General features: G+C 48.2%; 1 protein-coding gene across 15 annotated transcripts in view; it reads right to left on the bottom strand.

Annotated features, from left to right (window-relative positions):
* Positions 1 to 23,008, bottom strand: part of LOC122365998 (tensin-1-like) — a 116,954-nt gene that overhangs the window by 35,905 nt on the left and 58,041 nt on the right. For 13 of the 15 annotated variants that reach the window (XM_043337718.1, XM_043337721.1, XM_043337713.1 and 10 more), the window contains 7 exons: positions 22,567 to 22,614; positions 8,723 to 8,917; positions 8,144 to 8,340; positions 6,893 to 7,039; positions 5,241 to 5,450; positions 4,725 to 4,888; positions 3,233 to 3,394 (listed from right to left, as the gene is read on the bottom strand). In XM_043337718.1, the coding sequence (XP_043193653.1) occupies positions 3,233 to 3,394; positions 4,725 to 4,888; positions 5,241 to 5,450; positions 6,893 to 7,039; positions 8,144 to 8,340; positions 8,723 to 8,917; positions 22,567 to 22,614 (1,123 nt within the window). Of the gene's footprint in view, positions 1 to 3,232; positions 3,395 to 4,724; positions 4,889 to 5,240; positions 5,451 to 6,892; positions 7,040 to 8,143; positions 8,341 to 8,722; positions 8,918 to 18,312; positions 19,522 to 22,566; positions 22,615 to 23,008 lie in introns of those variants that run through there. The other 2 variants (XM_043337724.1, XM_043337726.1) reach the window with 1 other exon arrangement.

The raw sequence follows: 23,008 nt of genomic DNA, 5'->3' as shown, positions 1-23,008 counted from the left end.
TATAAAAGCTTAGCCCCATCCCACGTCTCAAATGGGACGCCGGTGAAAACAGGGCGCCGAAGGGCATATTAGTCACGTGACATTTGGAGCTTCTCCCCCTCTGTGGGCCTTCTACATCCTAAACGTCACGTGTGAATTTCACGAACCTTGATCAAATCGCCCCAGGCGCCCTGTTTTCACCGTCGTCCCTCAAAGGACGCCGGTGAAAACAGGGCGCCGAAGGGCATATTAGTCACGTGACATTTGGAGCTTCTCCCCCTCTGTGGGCCTTCTACATCCTAAACGTCACGTGTGTGTGGAAAGATTTTTCAGGCTGCCCGTCAGTCTCTTTCTAACCGAAACCGTCACATGCAGGTAATATATTTATTTCTATTTCCCTATGGTTAATATGTTATTGATACATATTATCCATTAAAATAGACATAGTGTAGGGTAAATGGCCAAATCACGAACACTGCCAAACTCCGAGCAGCCAACTTTCAACTGCAATATCTGATATTTAGTGTAAATGGAGTTGGAATATGGCCAAAATTAAATTGACAACTTTTAGGTGAAAGGTGGTGATTTGGGTTAAGGGGCGAGTAACTACTGGGTTATTTTGCACCCATTAAATAAAACTTCTGCTCCAATTCTACCCATTGAACCTCAATATCATGATCCACCTGTCCATTGCTAGGTATCCTTCCTTATTACATAGAAACTTTGAATGGTATGGCAATTTATAATTTTAAATGACAATATTTTTATGTTTCTTCTGTAGGTAGGTAGGTTGGTAGGTACACCAGACTGCTATGGACACTTTTCCAAGTTGGTGGGGCAAAAAACCTAATGTATGTCTTGGTTTGAGTCGTTTAATTGAGTTGATTGATTCCTTTCATTGTCGCGTTTGAGTCGATTGAATCAATTCCTGAAAACTGCTCTGACTTGATTGATTTGATTGGTTTCCCAAATTTGTCGTGATTGAATTGATTGCTATTGATTGAGTCGTATACAACCCTGCTCCCAAGTGTTTGTTGTCATAAGCCCGAGTCCAGAATAGAGCCACTCTTGCAAGGCAGTGTCTGCCGGGAATAACTGAGACGTCTTTCAGCAGCGTGTATGAGACCAAAGTCAATAATATCGTGATGGTAAGAGCTACAGTTCGGTTTTGACGGGGGAGTTTCAATCGAAGAAAATGTAAACTGGCGCCGAAAGACCACAGGGTAATGCAGCCAAGGACCAATGTGAGCAGCCGTGAATGCCAGGAAGTGACCATGCGTACGAGTAAAGATGGTCCAACCGGTAGCATTAGGATGGACAGTTCAGCGCCAGCAAGCACAGTGTAAGCTAAACGCATCAATACGCTAGGCAGACATTGTTTTGATGGTTCAAGAGCACCTGATAAAAGTTATCTACAGACCGGCAGCAGCCAACAGCACCTGGAAGCGATGCCGCCCAGACTGGGCGCAGTGAGCCGCGATAATACGCCATCTCCTAGACATCCGACATCAAGGGTGTAGACCTTGTCATTCGGGGATTTATTGGCAGACCACCATCCATGAAGTCAAAGGGATTACACGGACCTTTCACCCTGTAACGCTCCAATGCTTGTTGAAGGAGCGAACACAGCTCGGCTTCGACTACAGTTCGCTGTGCAGCGCTGGCCATGAGAGGCCTTTTGTGGTCATGGGTGGACGGCCGCCCTCGGTCCGCCCATGAGGGCAGAACCGGACATCACCCAGCACCTGGCCACCGGGTACCGCCCTGTGCTGTCCAGGGGGCTACTTTGTCTGCATAATCGGCACCTCTCTCCGCCTCGCTGAGTCCCTTCTTCCCCTTCAGTCTCCTATTCTCTCCTTTTTCCCGTCAGTTCCCTTACACCGTTAGCTACCGCCAGTCGCGCCCACCCCTCGACTGTTTACCACAGTCAGATGAAGGTCAGATTACGGTGATAGGTCAGATCACAGCCGCTCGGAGAAAGATGGGACTGCTACATGTGGGCGGGGGAGTCCGACCAGCGCAACCAGACTGCACAGAGACGGGCTGCAGGGCGGGGGCGGCGACATCGGGGGAAGGGGTACGGGGGTACGGCACACCTGTTCATTTGTGACACGTGTGTGTTTGTTTTAGCCTTACCATGGCTTCTTATCTTGTTCAGTTAATAAAGTAATGGATAAAAAAAAATGATAGCTCCATATAGTCACATGCATATAGCTCAATAAAGCCAGCGGCGAGAACTTCTTAAATCTAACCGAATGCCGCGTTATCTAACATTTATCGCAGGTCGTGCATGTGCCAGGATCGCGTGGGTAGTGAGCGTCCCACATAAAACAACGGACCAGTCACAGCTCCGTCGCATGTCGGAGCGTCTCATGAATGTTTTGGATTCACAGGAGCCACTGTCACCATTTTCGGAGGTGCATTAGAACTCGTCCACTTGTGATGGACAAGGAGCTGACACGATGCACGCCGATAGCGTTCAGTCGCTGGTCATGTGAAGTGGTGCGTGTTTATATCAAACGCTTGCGTGCTACAGCTGGGCGCAACAGTGGCGCTTTCAAGTGTCAGCTGTTGATGGACCTAAGCCATATTTGGAATTAATATCGCTTTCAACTGAAATACTATAATAAGCGACACACTTTTCCAAGCCTGGCAATATTTGCGGCTTAAATACACTTTTGTTTTACAGAAATCTGTTTCATGATATGCGTTGAAAACGGTGACGTGCATGCCCGCGCCAATGCGGCTTTTGGTGGGCCCACATAATGGTTTTCCAAGGGATTATCCTGCTTAATGAATTGTTGAGCATTAGATAAACGTCACCAAGAAGAGATGACGCGTAAAAAGATCACCGCTGTAAAAAATAATTGATCAACCTTTAATGTTGTCAAGCCAGATTAGCAGCTTAATTTGTTATGTTGCCGGTAATAATTAACGGTGTGACTATTAATCTTGTTGGATCATTAACCATCCAAATAATCAGTCATGCGCATAGGAAACACGTTATTCCCGGCCCTGTATAAAGGAATTTGACTCTTTTGGTTTGAGCAAATGCTTCTTAACACATGCTTGAAAGCATCACATAACAAACCCGAGATCTTACCAGGGTGAACAAAGAACACACAAATATAAAAATACAGTTTGATCTCCGGGTGATATACCCGTTTACACTTCACCCAATATATCATCGTTACTTCTCCTCCCATTGACAAGCCCCTCACACCCCCTCCAATACCCAGCGCCCGGACAGTACCTGGCAGGTCGGCGGGTCCCGTCCGGAGCTCGACGTAGCTGTCCCACCGCTGGACCGGGTCCGGGGTGCGGTCCAGATGTACCGGAGCCGCCACCTGGTCCTGGCCCAGACTGGTGGGGGAGAAGTGCAGCTCCACACCGCCGTCCAGCGGGAATCGCATGTCTGACGGAGATAAAACAGAAGCACGGTTAGATGAGTGAAAGGTATATAACTTAATTAAGAATAGGATGGAGAGGATGAATAAAATGTAAGCATGGTGAAATGTTACGTTGGCGAAGAGATGAACCCACGAGTAAATCCCATGCACAAACATCACAGACGAGGACATACGAGATCACAGCACATCCACGAGCAGCTCAGACCCCTAATGCACAGCACACGCCGTGCTCCTATCCCCCGCCCCCACCGCACAACACACACCCTACTGCTATACCCACCCCTTTACGGCACATCACACACCTCTCATACAGCACCTATCTGCACAGCACAGTACACACTATACAGTGCACACCTCTCCTATCGCACATATCCACACAGTACATCACACACCTCTTCGACAGCCCCAGCCCGCTCTCGCACAGCCGACAGCCCGCCGCCCCGACAGCATCCCTCTCAACTGGCACGGTCCGCCAGCCGGGCTCAGTGGTGCGACTCCTAACCGGATGCAGGTGCACCAATAAACCCGGCCACCGAGACGGAAGGTTCAGGTGCACTAGCCCCACCGATGGGCCATCAGGGGCCGCCAGAGAGGTCCAACTCAGCTGAGCGGAGCCAGGGAGGGGTATGGGGAGAGGGGACCCGGGTATACATTATAGACAATGTATGGAAGCAGTAAGCAATTAACCGCTGGGGGCGGAATCACGGGTGTTATCACGGGCGGGACGGGTAGCAGACGCCGGAAATAGTTGCTCGTGGCCCCGTGGAATCGGCAATGATTGTGGACTTACAGTAGGTTCGATTGAAGTTAAGCAAATTAGGCTACTTTCTTATCAATTGCGCTGGAATAATGCGTACGATTTCATGCAGTCGGTTTTTTAACGTGGACATTCACGATCTCAGATGTCGTTGGACGACATTACGTTCGAGTTCCAGACTTTGCACGAGATTGTTTCCATGGACTGCGGAAGTGAGGCCTAGCCAACAGTGACCGGATGTGACTCAACGGCGGAAGTCAAGTACTAATGCTAGTTGCCACTATGAGCAATGAGTCAGGACTCAGGAACAAGGATGTGCGGAAGATATGAACCATACTCACGGACATGACGCATCAAAAGCAAAGATACAAGACTCCTAACAAGCCAAAGCTACGTTTGCGCCGTCTAACGCTTCTATAGCTACACCCTGCTCGCAGTTCGCACTGAGTAGAAGCTAAATGCAGATCGCTATTTAACAATTGACGACCGCTCAGAGCGTCTTCAAACTGCAGCGGTAGGGAGCAGCACTATTAGTAACTATTAGTTCGCCCAATCCACCACCAGAAAGCGCCACCTACCGTCGCAGGCGTCGTCCAGATCCTGTCGGGGGAAGCTGAGGACGTCGTCGGAGACGGCACACGTGTGGAACTGCACTCTGAAGACCACCTGTCGCTCGGAGGGCGACTCGCAGTGGTAGCACTTGATGAGGATGTCGCCCCGCAGCTGGAGTACAACCTCAGGACTGTAGACGGGGAGAGGGAGGTCAGCACAGGGCAGTGGCAGCACAGGGCAACACAGGGCAACGGAGATTGGCGAGTCAGCATAGAGGATATGCCCTTACAATATATCATTGTAAGGGCAATACTAAAGAAACGACTACACCACGGGAAGCGAAGCCCATCTGCAGTTCGTGCAGCTGAACTGCTAGTGTCAGCAAAAATCTAGCAAACGGGAAAACTTTGGTTGCAAACGCGGATCACCATTCACCATCCCTGCACTATCGAATCACACCCCCACCGTGAACCATTCCAGCTATTACACACCCTTCCCGTCCCTTCCCCGTCCATCAATCAACGTCCCCATTCCACCCTCACCTGATGACGGTGTACTTGGCGCGGTCGTCCACAGTGTACACCCCGGACGTCCAGAGGGGCACCATGCCCTGGTACAGGCGTACGAACACCCTACATCCCCCGCCTGGCCGTAGCTGAGGCGCGCCCACCAGCACCAGGTGGTGCAGGCTCAGTGGTGCGCTGTTGATTTGGATCCGACCCGACAGCAGGCCAGCGAAGTAGTTGACGTACCTGTGGAAGGAAGGGGTGGAGTCGGGTAAAGTGAGATGAGTCACATGATACATGAGGATTAGGACGATACATGTATTAATTGTGTATCATGTGAGATGTCAGGTGAGGAGTTGTTATGAACATATGTGATACCTCGTGACGAGCTCGATGTTAGGTCACCTATAACTCATGACATCACACGACACACTTAGGTGTGATATGACATCACAGCACACACCCATGGCATCGCACAGGTGTGCTGTCATGGTTGAGTGTGACGCCGATGGTCCGAATCATGCAATTGACAAACCTTGTGAGGATGATGTAAATGGTGATGTGCAGCTTGAGGAATGATAAAGAGGTGTGGCATCCCGATTCAGGCATGATGTCATATCACAGATGCGCCAATATTCGTCCCATTGCCGAGCTATCGAATCTGTTCGGCTACGCATTTACCTGATCGGCGAGGCTACCAAAACTGTATGACTGCGAGAAAGCTGCAGATCATTTGGTCGATTGAGCGTAATTCATGCAGTGCAGTTAACGCTCACAGGTCTGGGACATCAACAATCAACATGACTATAGTGAACGTTCTGTGATTGACAAACTGCATGACCTATCAGATCGGAAATAAGCTTACAGAAGATAAAGGGATTGTGTACCGAACTGATACGATTATCTAGAGTACGAGTCTCAATGGTTTATGCCGGCAAGAAATGTCAAGAGTTCCTGTCCACTCGTATAGCGTTGCATCAGATAACCAACCATGAACATTAGCCAAGCCCGGAGAACTGCGTGCATCCGCACGTGTAACGGATAATTCACGCCACACGGGAGGGGAAGAGAGGAACAGAGAGGAGGGGAGAAAAACGTAGAGGAGAGAGGAGATAGGAGAGGAGAGGAGAGGAGAGGAGAGGAGAGGAGAGGAGAGGAGAGGAGAGGAGAGGAGAGGAGAGGAGAGGAGAGGAGAGGAGAGGAGAGGAGAGGAGAGGAGAGGAGAGGAGAGAAAACAGGATAGGTCGTGAGCGGGACTAATCATGTCGCCTCCTGGAGGCCAGCCAGAGTCTCTCCCTCCCCTCCCTTCCTCTCTCTCTCTCTCTCTCTCTCTCCTTTCCCATCCCCTGAGGGCACGACATGGTGTCTTGTGATTGAATTAGCCCAACTGGCCCGATAACGAGAGCAGCCAGTCGCGAACACATATAAGCACCCCAGAAAACAGACGGCCAGAGAGAACAGTACGAGTGGTGCAGTGCCTCAACCAGGAATGACAATATCTCGTAGCAAGTTCATTTCATAAAACAGCAGCACTTAACAAATTAAGTGAATGGTAGAATTTCCATTCTCTATATTATAAGTCAGATAAAAAAAACATGAAAAATGAAGGGTAAAAGCAGCTACGATTTTCATTTATACATCAGGTTATCTGCTAAAAAGGCATGGAACTAAACGCGACAGGCACGCACCGTTTTTGGCTCGGGTGGTCTAGCCGTCGGATCTTGTCGTCGAAGAACTTCTTCATGGCGAACCTGTCGAGCGCCTGGTCGGGACTGCAGATGTTGGAGTAGTGGATGTACGCGCTGACCACCACGCCGATCCGGTCCCAGCCGCCGCTGCACACACACATATACACAGGAGTCAGAACAGTCAAGTGAGCACGTACGCCCATCTCAAGAGCGCTTCGCTGGGCCTAATGAGACGGACGAAAGCATATTCAACAAATGAGCTTGTGGGACAGTAAATGCTTGTGAATAACTCTTTTAGCTTGAACTACGTACCGAAGTTTCATCGCTATGAATTGCCGCAAACTAAAGGCTATTTTCCTTAAAACCGTGAAAAGACCATATCTGCCTTACAGTAGAAACTAGAAGCACATTCAGATTCGTTGGATGCTGGGCAGTCGTTGCATTTGGCGGCATCGAATATGACTTCCGTCATCTGGCAGCTGCATCGGTATTCCATTTCCGTTATAATACCATCTCCGACGAATAAATCCCGGGAACTGCTTAGCGGCCACGATTCGTAGAAAATTCGGCAAGAGTGACAGCCGTCTCTGAAGCTTTGCAGTTGTATACTGCCCATTACGAGGATTCGGGACATTTTCATCGAGCGCAGTCTGAGGCCAAAGACGTCAGACTGGAAAAGCTCATATTCATTCACTTCCGCGAACCGAAGCCTTAGTAAAATGGAAAAATTGAAGAGAATTGTTGCGACAAGAAAACACCAACCCCAGAGCATGCTATTTTCCTTGCAGTGCGAAATGAAAAACAAAAAGTGCCTTCAGTCACACGGGTCCCCTGCCAAGAACGCACGCCGGTAATTGTTTTCCGTTGCCAGTTTTTTCGGACCAAGGAGAGATAAGACACTACATACAACAAAGCAGCTCAGAAAAACAAAACGAACCTCCTACTGAAGTCGTATTGTGTTCTAACATCACCAGAGTGCCAGATGAAGTGAAGAGCTATGCCAGAAGCGTGCTATCTGAGGTTTGCTCCGAGACAAATAATGCGATATCGAGGAGAGTCGCAGAGAATTGATCCCGCACCACACAGATCTCCATTCAAGTCAAACCCACGCAATGGTGTTACGAAGACTGCATCACACAAGTGCAAAATAAACACTAAAACAAACACAGACACATAATCATGCCAAGTCTAGAAAAATGTGCAATGTCTCTATTCTGTTCCATGTTCGTTTAGCTCATCTCCGATACCCACCTATCCCTACTGCCGTCGGCGCCGCGCGAGTGCAGCACGGCCACGTTGTTGGGGTCGTCCGAGGTCCAGTTGTCGATGGATTTACAGATGGAGCAGAGCCTGTCGAGCGGCGGCGCCAGTGTCTCGGGCCAGCCGAACTCGGATACTCGTCGGTTGAGCTCGCAGAGCTCCTGACGCCGCTCCGACAGGTTGAAGATCTGCCCCCGAGGTGAGGTCAGATGGTACTCCGGGCGGTGGTGAGGGGAGGGGACGCCACTTGAAATTTGTCGTTTGATAGAGACCGTGACATCGTGGACCATAACAATGACTGCAGCTCAATTAAAAGTTTGGAACTAGGTATATACACCGAGAAAATAACAAAAATACGCGTAAATGAACATATTTCTGACCCTGAAATTGATATTTTGTGGGAGGCAAAGTTTGAATTACGGTTGGAAAGCCTGGGCTACGTCACAAGCAAAAGAGGGCATAATCATTATGCTGTAGCTAAAGATTACCGATAATGCTAAAGGCAGCACTAAGCCCCGTCAGTTATCAGTTCACTTGTTAGTTGGGCCAGAAGACCGTGCCGACACTTACCATGTAGTTGTGGCCGTGCTTGTTGTGCAGCATCTGCGCGACCTCTCGCAGGTTGGCCCGGTACGTATCAGCGTCTACTCCCGGCGGGAAGCAGAGCGCCATCACGCGCTGGGTGACAAAGTTGAGCTCCATGCTGGCCGGCGGTTCAGTGCGCTCCCGAGACCTCCTCTCAGCCACCAACCTGCTCTGGGGGAGCTGGAACACAGAGAGAGGACAGAGGCGTCAGCACACGGTCACTCGGAGCAGCGGGCTGGGGTGCAGCTTTATCTGGGTACGGAGGAAACAAGATTGCTGCAGTGTAGGTATGCCTCTAAAATGACAAGCAAGATAAATTGGGCATTCGTCTCGTTCGGTCCAATTTATCGATACCATATCATAAAAAATTATATGCTCAGTTTGAAATTTTTCAATCTTTTTGGGAATTGTTTTATTTATATTTCTACTTTATTTACGGTATTTTGTGGTGGGCAGAGCTACGTTTTCCCGTTCGCTTGACTGTTTAAAGGTAGTGTGCCACCTTTGAAAGATTTCCCATTTTATTTTTCCTACGATAAGAAGCTTCTGTTTTTACCTAATATCGCAAAGAAAATCAAAAATGGGCCTGGAATAGTGCCTTTTTCGCCTAAAAGTTTATCGGTTTTTCGATATGTATAACAACTGTAGTGGGCTGACCTGCAAACAGGCGTCGGCAACAATCGCGAATGCGGCGCACATGTGACAATAAGCAAAGGTCATTATAGAGTTACGACGTACGGGAATGAGTTATCAGCTGTCTAATCGTAGACAACACAATGTCGAGCCTTAAACTGTAAGCCTGTATTGGTATTGTTTCTTTTATTTGGCTGTCGAACATTATTTATGGCTTGAAATATGATTTTATGTAAAATAATTGATATGAAAAAGCCGTCTCTTAAGTTATGACCCCATTCCACCACACGAGTGCGTCTAGCGGCTGGTAGGGACAATTATGAGACAGTGGTTGCGCGCTATATACAAACTGAATTATCGCAAGGCTACTAAATCAAATTGTATTTACGCATTGGTATCTTCGGTCTTTGTTATTGTTTGGGCTGGCTGGCTGCCAATGTGCGTTTGTTATTTATTTTTGTTTTCGACAGGAAGAGACAACTCACAATTGCGAAGAGATTACCTTTTTGACATTGACACACTCAGAAGATTGGTGGAAAATGTGATGAGATTGAGATATTTTAAGATTGAGATGAGGAGTGAGTGAGCGTTGGTTATTTTATTTTTTGTTTTCATCAGAAGATGGATTGAAATGTGTGATAAATAGGTATTCCAGAGATGATTGTACCTAAATGAAGATCCGAGTTGAAATGGAAAAAAGCAAGAGAAAACAGGGATTATTATTGTTACAACTTACAGTAGTTTGGTTATGATTCTGCAAGCACCTTTGTCATAGCCACAAGTACTTATTGGGTTTGCCAAGCAGTTTATCAAGGTGTTCATGGATAGGCTTATTTTCAAAGAATAACAGTAGACTCCTGATACGTGTGGTATCATGTGTTTGACGAGCTGATGTTATCTGTTCTGTCATGTGCATTGATAGTAGGTAAATACGTGCACGCTTGGACCCTGGCAAGATAAATAAAAGCATTCATATATCGTAATGATGAATAATGTTGCTCTCTCTTCATGACTCATGATATGTTATGGAAGTGTAATGGGGTCTGAATGAAGTCAACCATAGCTCATTTTGAAATGCATTTCCTGCTGGCTGGAAGCTGCACACACCACATGTAAAACTGAAATTCATTTTGGTTTTGGCATAAAAATAACAAAGATTATGACAACCAAGTTTTGGAGCCTGGAAGGAGTGTTCAGTGTTAGAATTTACTAGTGCTGATAATGGTCTTCCAGGGTCTCAATTCCTATTCTGGTTGCAATGCACAAACTCTGATCCACCTTGACATTCTCACAGACAACTTTCAGTTCTCACAGATGTATTGAAACACTGCACCAATTTCAATGCATGACAGGCAAGTAGGCACTATCATTGATTGAAGCAGGACCTTCAACAGCCGACATTAGACCAGGAAATACAAGCTAGCCCCTTTATATTGATATTCAATTATGGTACATCTCACAAACATCAGAAGGTAGGTCACTATGTTTTTTGCTTTAATCCTATAGAATATTGACAATAAATATTGATATTGAATAGTAATATTTCACTTCCATTTTAGATGACGTTTCATTAACTAAATATTGATATAGAAATAATTTATCATTATGAGTGTGGGCACAACATCAAACTTGGTGCCCAAAGCAGAAAGCTCGCCACTCAGCAGTCAGCATGCAAGTCAAACTTTATTTCTGATTAATCCGACAAAACACATGGTTGCAAACATCAATACCATGTTAAACTGAAGATGAACCAGTTACATTTACTGTATTATTATGTGAACATAACTAAATTACCTAGAACATGGTAAATCCAGCATGAATTTTGCAGTCTGATTCAATCAAACACGGTCTACAATGATCCATCTGGGATTTGGGAAACCAATAAACCACCAATAAACTCAATTGGTATTTATCCATTGGCGATTGATTTATATAGATGCACTTCCATACCTATCTATTTCAATTAATACTTGCGACAACAACCTCTTCGGGCTCTTGCTACTTGACTTTCACTTCATCTTGGAATATTTTCATCTCGTCACATTTTCAATCAATCTTCTGAGCGTGTCAATAGCAAAAAAGTAGTCTCTTCGAAATTATGAGATGTCTCTTCCTGCCGAAAACAAAAATAAATAACCGCACACCTGTCGGCAGCCGGCCAGCTCAAACAATAACAAAGACCGAAGATACCAATGCGCAAATACAATTTGATTTAGTAGCCTTGCGATAATTCAGTTTGTATAAAGCGCGCAAGCACTGTCTCATAATTGTCCCTACCAGCCGCTAGACGCACTCCACCACACGCAAGTGGCAGAAATGACAATGATCAGCTGACGCATTTTTCTTGGCCGAAGTCAGAGCGCGCGGCCCGACGCACCACCACCGCACCACAAAGTATGAGCAGAAGCCACGCCCAAAGCCAGGGCCCCGGTAACGTGAGGTAGCCGAGTCGGGGCAGCGTGCGCTGACCCAAGCCGGGGCCGCAGCTTTGGGCGCGGTCTACCGCATCCCCGCGGGCAGCCCCGGGCTATCACACGACACCGGGAGGACGCGCGGCCCCGGCTTGGGTCAGCGCACGCTGCCCCGACTCGGCTAACTCACGTTACCGGGGCCCTGGCTTTGGGCGCGGTCTACCGCACCACCTAACAGGCGTGTTCGAAACCGCAGGAGGTGATGATGAACGGGTTTATCGAAACTTGATTGGATGAGCATATCGGTAATAGCGATTTCAGTGTGTGCATTTATTGTTCATAGTGGTGTGAAATGTGGTTGGGGTACGACCGACAACCCGTCGGGGCGAATTTCGCACTGGGGTACTCAAAATTTGAAGAATTTAAGACGTTTCCATGAGTTTTGAAGGTATGGATAAGTTCTAAAAATCCGGTTCTCCTTATCTGGGCCATTAACTCCATACGGTCCAGGAAAGCTGGCACACTACCTTTAATTTCGCATGGGGCCGAACAGTTCTAAGGGATTTTATAACCTACAAGTTACAACACCGATTCCTAAGGACTAGATGCCGGCAGCGCTCTTGCGTTGCCTTGGGCCAGAATTGGAGGAACGGTACTGAGGGCACACACCGGACCAAACCACCGAAACCCAGACTGAGCTTGGACTGAGCGGACTGAGCTTGGACTCGCCAGGACTCGCTTGGACTGAACCTGAAACCAACCGAAACATCCCAAAAATGCTTGAAAGCACGCGAAATTGGTGTGGATATCTACCTACAGTAAGATATGAATTAACTGCACGTGCATAGTTCATGCCCCAGGCACCCCAGTGCAGTCATTTTCATGACACCCTGTAGCGTGTGTCTAGTTCTATCCGTCTACCGACTTTTGTGTCGCTAGATCGACGTTTCCCGGGATCAGAGGATCCCTCGTCAAAACCGTTATCCGCCCCCCGCACGCGCAGCTTGCACCCCTCGGATATTATCTCGCCGGAATGTCGCGATCAAATGTATTCTTCTTATGACCTGCAAGTTATGAACCACTTAGAGCTGCCGTTTACCCTGCAGGCGTGGCAACGTACGAAGGGGTGCAATCGGCTTGCACGTGCATAGCTCATGCACCACAGAGTTTAGCTCAACCAAATGTGCATTATTTTGGAGGCCTTGCCTGGGACTACCATTGAACCGATTTTGAGGTTGATAGCTTAAAATTTCTTTGAGCCAGAGGACCTCACGTCAAAACGGTTTTCCGCCCCCAGCACGTGCAGCCTGCACCCCTCGCAGACGGTGACCCCCCTGGAAACTGGTTCAAGGTGTTACCGATGTGTCCCGCCAGTATGGCTTTGCCCGTGACCTCGGGTTGACCTGTAGCCTTGACAAAAAATTTCGTGTCACCGAAACTTTGAAGCGGAATAGCATGTGCCACGAAGCACCGAGCGAACCGAGGCCAGCACCAAAAGTTTACCTCGCCGGAGACGAATCAAACGGTCCCACTTTCGTCCCGATCGGTCCACCCATTTTGAGTCCAGGTCCAAAAAAGCTTGGACAAACTCACTCACATACTCACATACTCACTGACAAACAGGTTCAGCCCAAGGTTCAGCCGAACTTTTTTTCAGCGACCCACCAATGGGAATTTCCGGATGCAAAAGCATGCTATCGCATGCTTTTGATCCTCCAATTCTGGATTATGAAATCAAACATTCCGAAATTATATGTTCTTACAGGTTTATGCTTATAAAAGTGACGAAAATATCTAAGTATTCTCAAGATTTGATGGTAAATTGCTGTCACGTTGCAAACATAACTAACACTAACAATAGTAATTGCTTTATATGATCAATCATTTCGATGTGAACAAGTACGATATCCCGGAAGTGACATGGAAGGCGATGACATCCATGAAACGCCAACCACGTTCAATGCACAGAAAACGGACGCCCGTCTGACCTTGAACTCAGCAGCGGGCCCCTTTCTGCACCCTCATGGACGTCACTGTGTTAGCTCGAAGTAAGTAACGGGACCCTGTGCTGTGTTTACGGAAAGCTCAGCCTCCCGTGTGATATCTGTAAGTGTGTGTGTGTGGGGGGGGGGGGGGCAGGGCCTCACCAGGTGCCCGTCCCGCCCCCAACAATGACCGTGCACCCACTTTCGTTATACCTACACAGGGCAATGCACCATGCCCTGTGTTGGGCTCGGTCGGTTTGGTTTGGGGGTGCTAGCAGGGGCGGGGGTTAAGCGACGCAGGGGATGTGAGCGAAACACCTGCCTGTACGGCATATGATTGGCAAATATGTGCACAAGGGAATGCAAGCTAAGCGATAAAACTGCACCTCTGCGGCCGAGGGGCTATGTGCATTGTGCAACTAGAACTAACAGCGTAGTATGGGTTTTCGGAAAGGATGATATGATTTCCACGGGTATTTACGTCTTGTTCATGGAAAGATATATGTCAAAATGCCTTATCTCTTGATGGAAATGTGAATGAATATGCATCGTGAACTGTTCAAATAAATTGCACATGCTCTAACGATGTATTTCTTAATAAAATTGGTTGAGGAAGAACTGTGCAAGTATACAGCATGTTGGAATGGAACGCTGGACGCAGCAGAATTGGCGGATCTGTCAGTTGTCACCACTTTGATTGGCGAATGGGCTTATCAGAATATGGACAGATGAAAATAATTCTTAGCACCTAACTGCTTGATACATGGAGATCAGTCATGATACGACCTAGCATTCACTTTGAGTAAGGAATACAAAGATACGCATTGCCTGATTCTCTTCCTTATTCCGGTTGAAAACTTCATAATGAGGAAAGTAAAGCGAACTTCTCTGCAGACGACCCGGAAATCTAGACTTAGCAAGAAACTATCAAAACTTTCGGCGCACCGTATTCATCACAAAATGCCTTACACTATTGTCCGAGATAACCTTTGAACACAACTCAGGCATTGAAATAATAGCATACTTGCGAGTTGCAAATATAGCTGTCATGCGAGGACACTGAAAACGCCCGCTCGTGAATATGTTTGGTCCGTGGATTGCTATGGTGAGGGAAGAAAATTCCAACCTGCACCAAATTTAATCAGAATGTGGCACCATGTACATTTCGATAGAATGGGCCTACCATATAGCGAAAACCAATTCCAGTTGCCACGGAGCCTGTTAAATGGTCCGCTCGTGAAATCTTGATACCTAATTGCTATGGCCGTATTCATACAAATACTCATGAATAGACCAAATAAAGTGTGGTCGAAATACATCACGACAAAGCAAAATGATTCCGGTCCGCTACAAACGCTGGGCGGTATTACAACCTTTGTACGATACTACGCCAGTCGACATGTCAAGTATAAATATTAACCCACAGAAATGAGAAATGCCGGTTGTTCATGTTTGTCAGTATGACACAACATGCCATTCACCACTCTGGGTCCCAGCTTCCTCTTCATCCCCGCCTCGCCCCAGGCCATGCGCATCGTGCAACACGGTGACATGTGCAGTGTGCACGCGGATATTGCAGAGACCACGGATAGTTACAGATGGACACTGTACATACAGCACTATTCCGAGCATGCCATTCAATTAATGAACCCGTTCATATCCTACCATCATCATTCCTTGCACACCGGCGTCTAAGTGCCGATCTGTGTACATCACGTCAATGTGAACTCTCCGATGAAGACATGAGCGCAACATTCCCGTCGGCATCGACTGCAGAGGTCACCTGCCGCGCGGCACGCTGGCGCTGGCTGTTTGCAGGCAGCGCGCGACTAACTGGCGCCATTTGTGGCGGCGCCAAACACACGCTGATATGGCGCGCCGCCATATCGGAGCCGTGTGCCACTGCCGACCCGGTGCGGCCCGCACTAGCTGGCGGCGGAGGACGCTGGGCGATCGCCTGGTGCGTGACGCAGATGTCGGCAAAAGGAGAAAGGCTCTAAACTTTGTTTTTTTGATTGGGGGATTTATTAACAGCATGATTTTGCAGCAGCAGCCAGCATTCATTTATTAAGCCATGCCTAAAATGTCTTGAAGATTGAAGGTCGTGCCGAACAGATACTCTACCAACGTTGGTACAATCCTGAGGCCGAGACGTTGACCCCATCGCCTTACTCTCAAGTGTAGCATTGCTTGCACTTTTAGATAAAAAGATGTTTTGTGCTATGTTCAGGAGTGAAAATATTTGTTTTTGAGACATTGAGACATTCGCAGCTAGACTGGGAAGTGGGATGCCCATGCTTTTTCTGCCAAAACGTGGCTAATGAGATCAGGAATAGTCACCGTACGTCATGGTAACGCATTGCCATTAGCGCTAACAGGATTACTTTCCCAAAAAAATATGACCAACGTACATTACGTACATTACCTCATAGACATGTCGTTTTTAAATGAGAGACACATTCCAATAGTGAGTAGGTATATGCTCTGACTGAACACTTTTTGCGTTTTTTTATTTTGATCCATGGGGAAGTTAGGGGCTCAAGGTTGCAGGCTGCAATGTGTAACTACCACAGCACACCATAAAAGTGATGGGTAGGTATTAAATGTAGGAACAAAATACCAATAAAAAGTTAATGGACTGAAATTGCAAATCGGGTCATTCTACTGAAGCAACGGGTATACAACGTTACATCAATATTTCAAAGAGAGGCCAAGAAGCAATTAAATTACAAAAAAGTAATTGAACGTCACGTAAAACAAATTCCGATTGAGCCCGGCATTATGCTACCGTCATGAGTTGGTTGCTAGTGCTATAGTCACAAACCAAAAACATGAGGTTATAAAATATCGTGTGCTACCTTCTCGCAAAGAGGAAAACCACATTGACGATCGGTAAGTCAACTCCACACAGATTTTCCTTTACGTTTCAGTTAAATGACTTCACAATCATTCATCTGCCGGTTTAATAGCGTTTTGTAGTGCCGTAAATAGCTCAGCAGTCCCTGAGAAAAACCCAACAGTCTACTGAGAAGGTGTGGTGTATGGAGCTGCGTGCATGACTGGTAGACCGTCATCGGTGAATCTCTGGCGTCATGCTGACAGAGTTATGGGTTCAGTCACGACCGAGTCCAACTCAATAACGCCGAACGCCCAGCGGTCACGGCAGAAGCTGAATGAAACACTCGAGGGTCGGCTACCACGTCAGCTTTTCAATGCTGTGGACGGTACTGGCTCAATGGAATGAACTGCATGAACCGTTCTTTAGTGTAAAGTAGCGCCTCTGGAAAAATTAAGAAGCACTTAATTGTTAAGCCATTTGTCTTAAAGTAAGCACTTTAATTACAATATTGCAATATCAATATGTGTTTTCAAATGTGGATGAGTTGTATTTTCTCAATAGGACAACATTTCTGGACATTGACGTCTGGCAATAAATTTACGGCGAAATATAGCAGTGTCATTCCCAAACGACTTTGTGAATTTTCTTGACATCAATTCGATTATTATACACGAAATGAAAAGTCAATCTGATTTCAGAAGCACAAACAGCAGACTTATTCTGTTAATTTTGTCGTAAGTGCGGAAGCATTTCTTTTACCTGTGCAGGCATTAAAAGATTAAACGACGCATAGCGCATGCTGGTAACTGTGTCGTAATCTCCAAGACCTTGACGACGACCAAGTCACGACGGAATCAGCTTCCAACATTAGTCAGGGAGCTTAGGAGCATTTATCGCCACAATCTTTCATGCAGCTGTCAATGAGACCGTTTGAGCTTTTGAGCGGGTGAGGCGCCATTTGACCAATGCAGGGAGTGATTGCATTAGTGAACACTGTCGCCGCTACACCCGTTTAGGCATGAAAAACACCGGGGTGCGGATGCAGCTGAACGTACCCCTGTATCCCTTGGTGGTAATCGGGTACTCTTATGCCCAATTACCAACACGATATATCCAACACATCACCAGCACAGTGCCAGATCAATACTCAGCTCCTCATCCGTCCTAGTGATGAAAACCACGATAAAACGCCTTTGACGATAAATTGACAAGCTGTGTGCTTGAACTGACAACAAACTCCGCGTCAGATCAGCTCTGAACCACACTGCATGGTGGTTTGTCTAGTAAGCATCCCATGCTCTGGTAAACGTTTCCATAGAAATATTTTCAATATCCCCATGCTTCAGCATCTTTTTATGAGGCTTGTGCCAGTGCAATGTGAGCGCAATAGTGCAACTGTTGAAGTAAAATCGTATGTTCTAATGCCCAAATACGGTGCCTTTGACACATATGCCAAGATCGATGCACCCATGTATGCACATGGCAGAACGGAGCAAAAATAGCACAGCATTGTCCCCTGAATGGAAAACGGTAGTCGCCGTGCGCGGTAATGGCGCCACACGTCTCACGCAACGGTGGCTGCACGTAAAAAGGGAATTTTCCTGATACAACACACCATGAACGACATGAATGACAGGTAATGAATGACGACATTCTCGTACTAAGCACTCTGCAGCCTGTTGTGAATGAAATTCACCGAAAACTTACCGCTAAAAGGAAGTTTCCAATGAAATGCCACGGGATTGTGTCGGCAGCACTGGTCCACAGAAGTAATGTTAATGCTGCTATTGCAGATGTCCCTTGTCTGCTTTCAGTTCGCTTTAATTAATTCGCACATATGGCCATAAATTGAAAGTTATGCTGACGCAACCATCACGGTTCAGGTTCTCACTCCATACAGTGTTGTCAAGCGTATCACTGCCTTCATTTGGAACGCTTTCGATCAGCAGTGCGTTTTTCACTTTGATCGCTCAACTTAGCGAATGCTCGTAACTGATCACTGAGCATACGGCCAAATCACGTATAGATTAGCTAATCGAGTCCGTCACTAACACTTGTTTCTCATTAGGCACACTCCCTGTCTTCTGACCAGTAACCGGCTTTCAGTTCTCCCCAAACAGCTCTGGCTGTTAACCGACACTGAGGACACCACGGGCGACCTCACTACACTGGCCCACATCGACCTAAGCTGGGGGCACCGCCATCCGGCCGCCACCATCCGGCCGCCAGCCGCACTCTGATTAGATAGCAGAATTGATCTGGTGGATACGGTCCCGCGAAGCTGATTCGTGAGCACCCACCGGCTGTCGCACGGCGCGGCCGTAGTCGCACGGCAACTGTCGCGCGGCAGCGGCGACTATCGCCCAGCGCAGCGACTGTCGCACGGCGAAGCTGGCACCCAGCGCGGCGACTGTAGGACAGCGGCAGTCGCCCAGCGATTGTCGCGCAGCGCGGCGACTGTCTGTCGCTCAGTGGTGGTGTCTAGCAGGCCGTCGCTCGGCGATTGTCGCACGCCGCACCTCTAAAGCGTCACCGCATCGCCTGTCGCAACGGAGACATGCCAGTTTTCGCTGACTTCATCACACTTTGCAGAGCCGGGTGTCTCATATGTGGTTCTCCATTAGTGAGAAACGCAGGTGGCTTGCACTGCTCATGCTCACACATTACACATCGGCAAAGTTTTCAGAGCCATCATCACATTCGCTGCATTGTTTCGCCCGTCCTCGCTATGGACGCCTCGCGTGCTGTCCAGGAAATTATCACACGGCTGCACACGCGACACTCACTGCACGGAGTATTGAGCCTCACGTCACCCCTGAACACCAGAACACAGACACAGGTGGGCTCCTGTCGACGCCACTGCACCACGCGCCGTCCGCTGACCGCTCGCTGCAGCACGCGGTCCGCGGTTGCACTGGCGCGCCGCCTGGACCGGGCCGCTGCTAACCCGTCCCCAGATGGACACAGCAGCGGTCAGCGCCGCCAGCGCCGCCACTGGACCGCCGGTATGCGGAGGCACCTCCCTCTCAGCTACCGGGGCAGTTAGCGCCGCCGCCGCTCACGTCACGACGCTACCGACCCCGGAGTTTATCGTGATCGCGCGCGATCCGGTCTGTCACTGCGGTGCACACAGCCGCTATCCGGGTTCAGAAGTGGCCAATACCCTAATTTTCGACAAATTTTAAAGCGTGATTTTCTCACATTTTCTGGTCGTAAATTGATCAGACTGTATAAAATATCATCCAGAAAAAATATTACTCATTCTGGCACAGATTGGTGGGCTCCTCAAGTACACCGTTTTGTTTTGCTCCGTGAGACCGAACTTGTGCTGCGATTTTCATGTAAATGTTGACGAGTCTCCTGTCATATTCTTTGCTTGAAAATGCGTAAGTAAGATATCAGCTGAAAGGGGAAAATGTGCGGAATCCATTGGTAACAATAGTGCATCTAAAAAACTTCCCACTCAGTTATTGTAAGCTAATTGTTGCACACTTGCACAAAGCAGAAGGGCTTGAGGATTTCAATATTTACATAGGCCTACCAAAAAACGCACAGCGTGCTTCACATCGAGACAACGTCCATAACATATACTGTACAATTGTGATCCATTTGCTGAAAAAATTAGGTCGGCATCACACTGCCGGCAAAAGTTATTGCAGTTCTAGTGACGCTAGGTCGCCGCCCGGTCGACCCCGGTCAGGCGTGCGAGACGTCCGTGCGGTTCGGCAGCTGACCAATCAGCTGCGAGAGAGGAGCGCGGTCCGTCTTACCGCCCCCGGCAGTTGTTTGTGCTGAGGGGTGCTCGACGCTCGTGTCGATTGCATTTGTTGGTTGTCGATTGTCGATTGCCGATTGACTTGTGGGTATACTTTCTGGTGACCAATAAATGTACGTCGTCTTAACTGAATGTAGTCTGATCAAATTCAATAAAGCAAAAAGACATCCAGCCAACAGAACATCGTAAGAATGTCCGATATGATTGATAACATTCATAGTTTTGGGGAGCAGCCATCGACCAGAATGAACCTTATTGGCTTTTGTATGTAACATTTGCATTGCTTTTGGAAAGTTTCAGTCAGATAACTTCAGAAATGGCAATGTTATCGACTTTTGTATTTTACCGTAGTCGGTTAATCACAATTTTCGATATTGTTAAGGCAATTTCAGTACGTTCTTGACATCGCAAACCAAAACGAATAGCATCATCGTGTTCCAGAGCTCAAATTGCATCCGATGCACATCTTTTTTGTTGAGAATGTTCAACTTCAAAATTTGACCTTTTTGACCTCGCCGTGACCTGACCTTCATTTGTCGAATGGAAATAGTTTCGAATCGGACGACCCAGATGACATCATTTTAGATGCTTTTGCCGAAATGGACCATTAAAGATGTGTCGCATGACCTTAAAAATGTATACATTTCCTTCCATGACATTTTCCATGACCTTTTGTGACCCATGATCTTTCCATGACCCTTTTGTGACAAAGTTAGGTTTCGTTTGTCAGCTATTCCTATCAGAAGCCGTTTGAACTTTTAGTATTGAACGAGTAGTTTCGAAGACAGCAGGGAAGCTATGCAGAATCCCCTCCCGAGTCACCCACGTTATGGGATATACCCGTCATCCGCGATTACAAGCAAAAATATTTTTTTACGGCAATGATGTAGCAGCATGGATGCTCATACGTTCCCATATGTGACCTTACGGTTGACTTCACATACAATAAAAATTCCTTGGCAAAATGTCAACTGGTTAACGAGTTATCGCATTTTGGCCACTTCCGAACTCAAATAGCGGCTGTGTGCGGTGCTGAGATCCTCCTGGCCAGTCGCCTGTTCCGCCCTCAGCGAACCCGGGAATTCAGTCATGTCAGAGACGAGAACTGTTTTGACACGAACCAATCGACGTCAGCGAATGGACGTCAGCAGGCGTGCCAGGTGAGCGAGAGCTGAGCCAGCAGGAAGCTCAGAGGCTGCTCCAGCTCATGAGGTTATGGAAAGGAACGTTTTGGAGGAGTACATCAAATACTGCCTGTAGAGGCATTGCAACATTTTTTTATGTGAGGGTTTTCGCGAGAGGTTCTGGCGTGATAACACCACGCTGCAGTTTCGCTTCAACTCGCCCAAATACTCGGTGTTATCCCCAGATTACTGCAACAGCTGAACTGAATAATGCATCAGTGTCGGAGTGAGGTGGACGGCACGCGACTGTCCGGCTGTGCTCCCCTCCCTCCATCTGATCTCCAGCGCGGAGGCCGGCGAACCGGCCCGGCCAGGCCTCTCGACGACAAATGTCCGCTGTCGACCACCATCACCGCTACGGTAAGGCACGCGACGCGGCCCGCCCGCCCGGAGACGGCGGCCGCCGGGAGCGGTCACCGCGGCGCGCAATGGTCATGGTGGCGGTCTGACTGGTTGCTGACGGGTGCAGTGCGGACAGTCAGCGGCGGACCGTCAGCGGCGGGCAGTCAGCGGTCAGCGGTGGACCGTCAGCGATCAGCGGCGGACGGACCGTCAGCGCGCGGCGCGGCGCGGCGCGGTGGCCGGCCGCCAAGACACGCGCGGAGACCGCTCCGCCGCTCGCTCGGCTGGGACAGAGCGCTATCGACGGCTGCTGAGCGGCATTCCTGAGCCGAATCGCTGCCGCGTTAGCACCGCTGCATGCCGGATTACGTTGGAACCGAGCGTGTACCGAGCCTATTGGCGATCATGGTAGTAGAGGCGTACTCTACGCCATCGTGCACCGGTTAGAGGGTTTAGCGGTCACGTCGGGTTGGTTTAAGAGTGCAATGAAATAAAAGTGCCCCGCAATGGAAAAGAATGGCGATTGGTGGTGGCAGTAAAAACAGCCATCCTGCCTAAATTAGGATAAATATGGATGAATGTCGTGTTTAACCAGCAACAAGCAGTGAGCACGGAGTAGCCAGAGGGCTACTGTTACCTGAATGGAGCCCCTGTACTCACCGGCTTGGTTGGTGGCTGCCGGGGCTTTGCTACAGGTTCATTCTGAAGCTGGAACAAAACAAAAACACGAGGTGTTAGATAGTTGTGGCCAATGGCCAGCTACCCGTCGCGTTATAGCAAGCAAACATTATACACACGACAAAACAATCACAACAAAGCGGAAACCCGCGACCCTAATCAGGCATGGTGACGGGCTCAGAAAACACTTCCGTTTGGACGTTTTATATCTAGCCAGTCAAGTGGAGGCACACATTTCTGAGCGGCTCATTTCTGTTGCAGACAACGACCAGTCAAAATACGACCCACTCGGAGCTGCGTAGGGCTCCGTATTGATCTGATCTGGATAGTTGGGGCACATAACCGGAACAACAGAGAAAGAGCGCTGGCCAAGGTTAGCGTAAAAGGCGAAAGCGTAAAGCGGCTACCGATGTAAGAAGCATGG

This window comes from Amphibalanus amphitrite, unplaced genomic scaffold (assembly GCF_019059575.1).
Source record: "Amphibalanus amphitrite isolate SeventyFive unplaced genomic scaffold, NRLGWU_Aamphi_draft 000777F_arrow, whole genome shotgun sequence".
NCBI classification, from domain to species: domain Eukaryota; kingdom Metazoa; phylum Arthropoda; class Thecostraca; order Balanomorpha; family Balanidae; genus Amphibalanus; species Amphibalanus amphitrite.
Note: the sequence above shows the minus strand (reverse complement) of the source record. Positions and strands in the feature narration are given on the sequence as shown.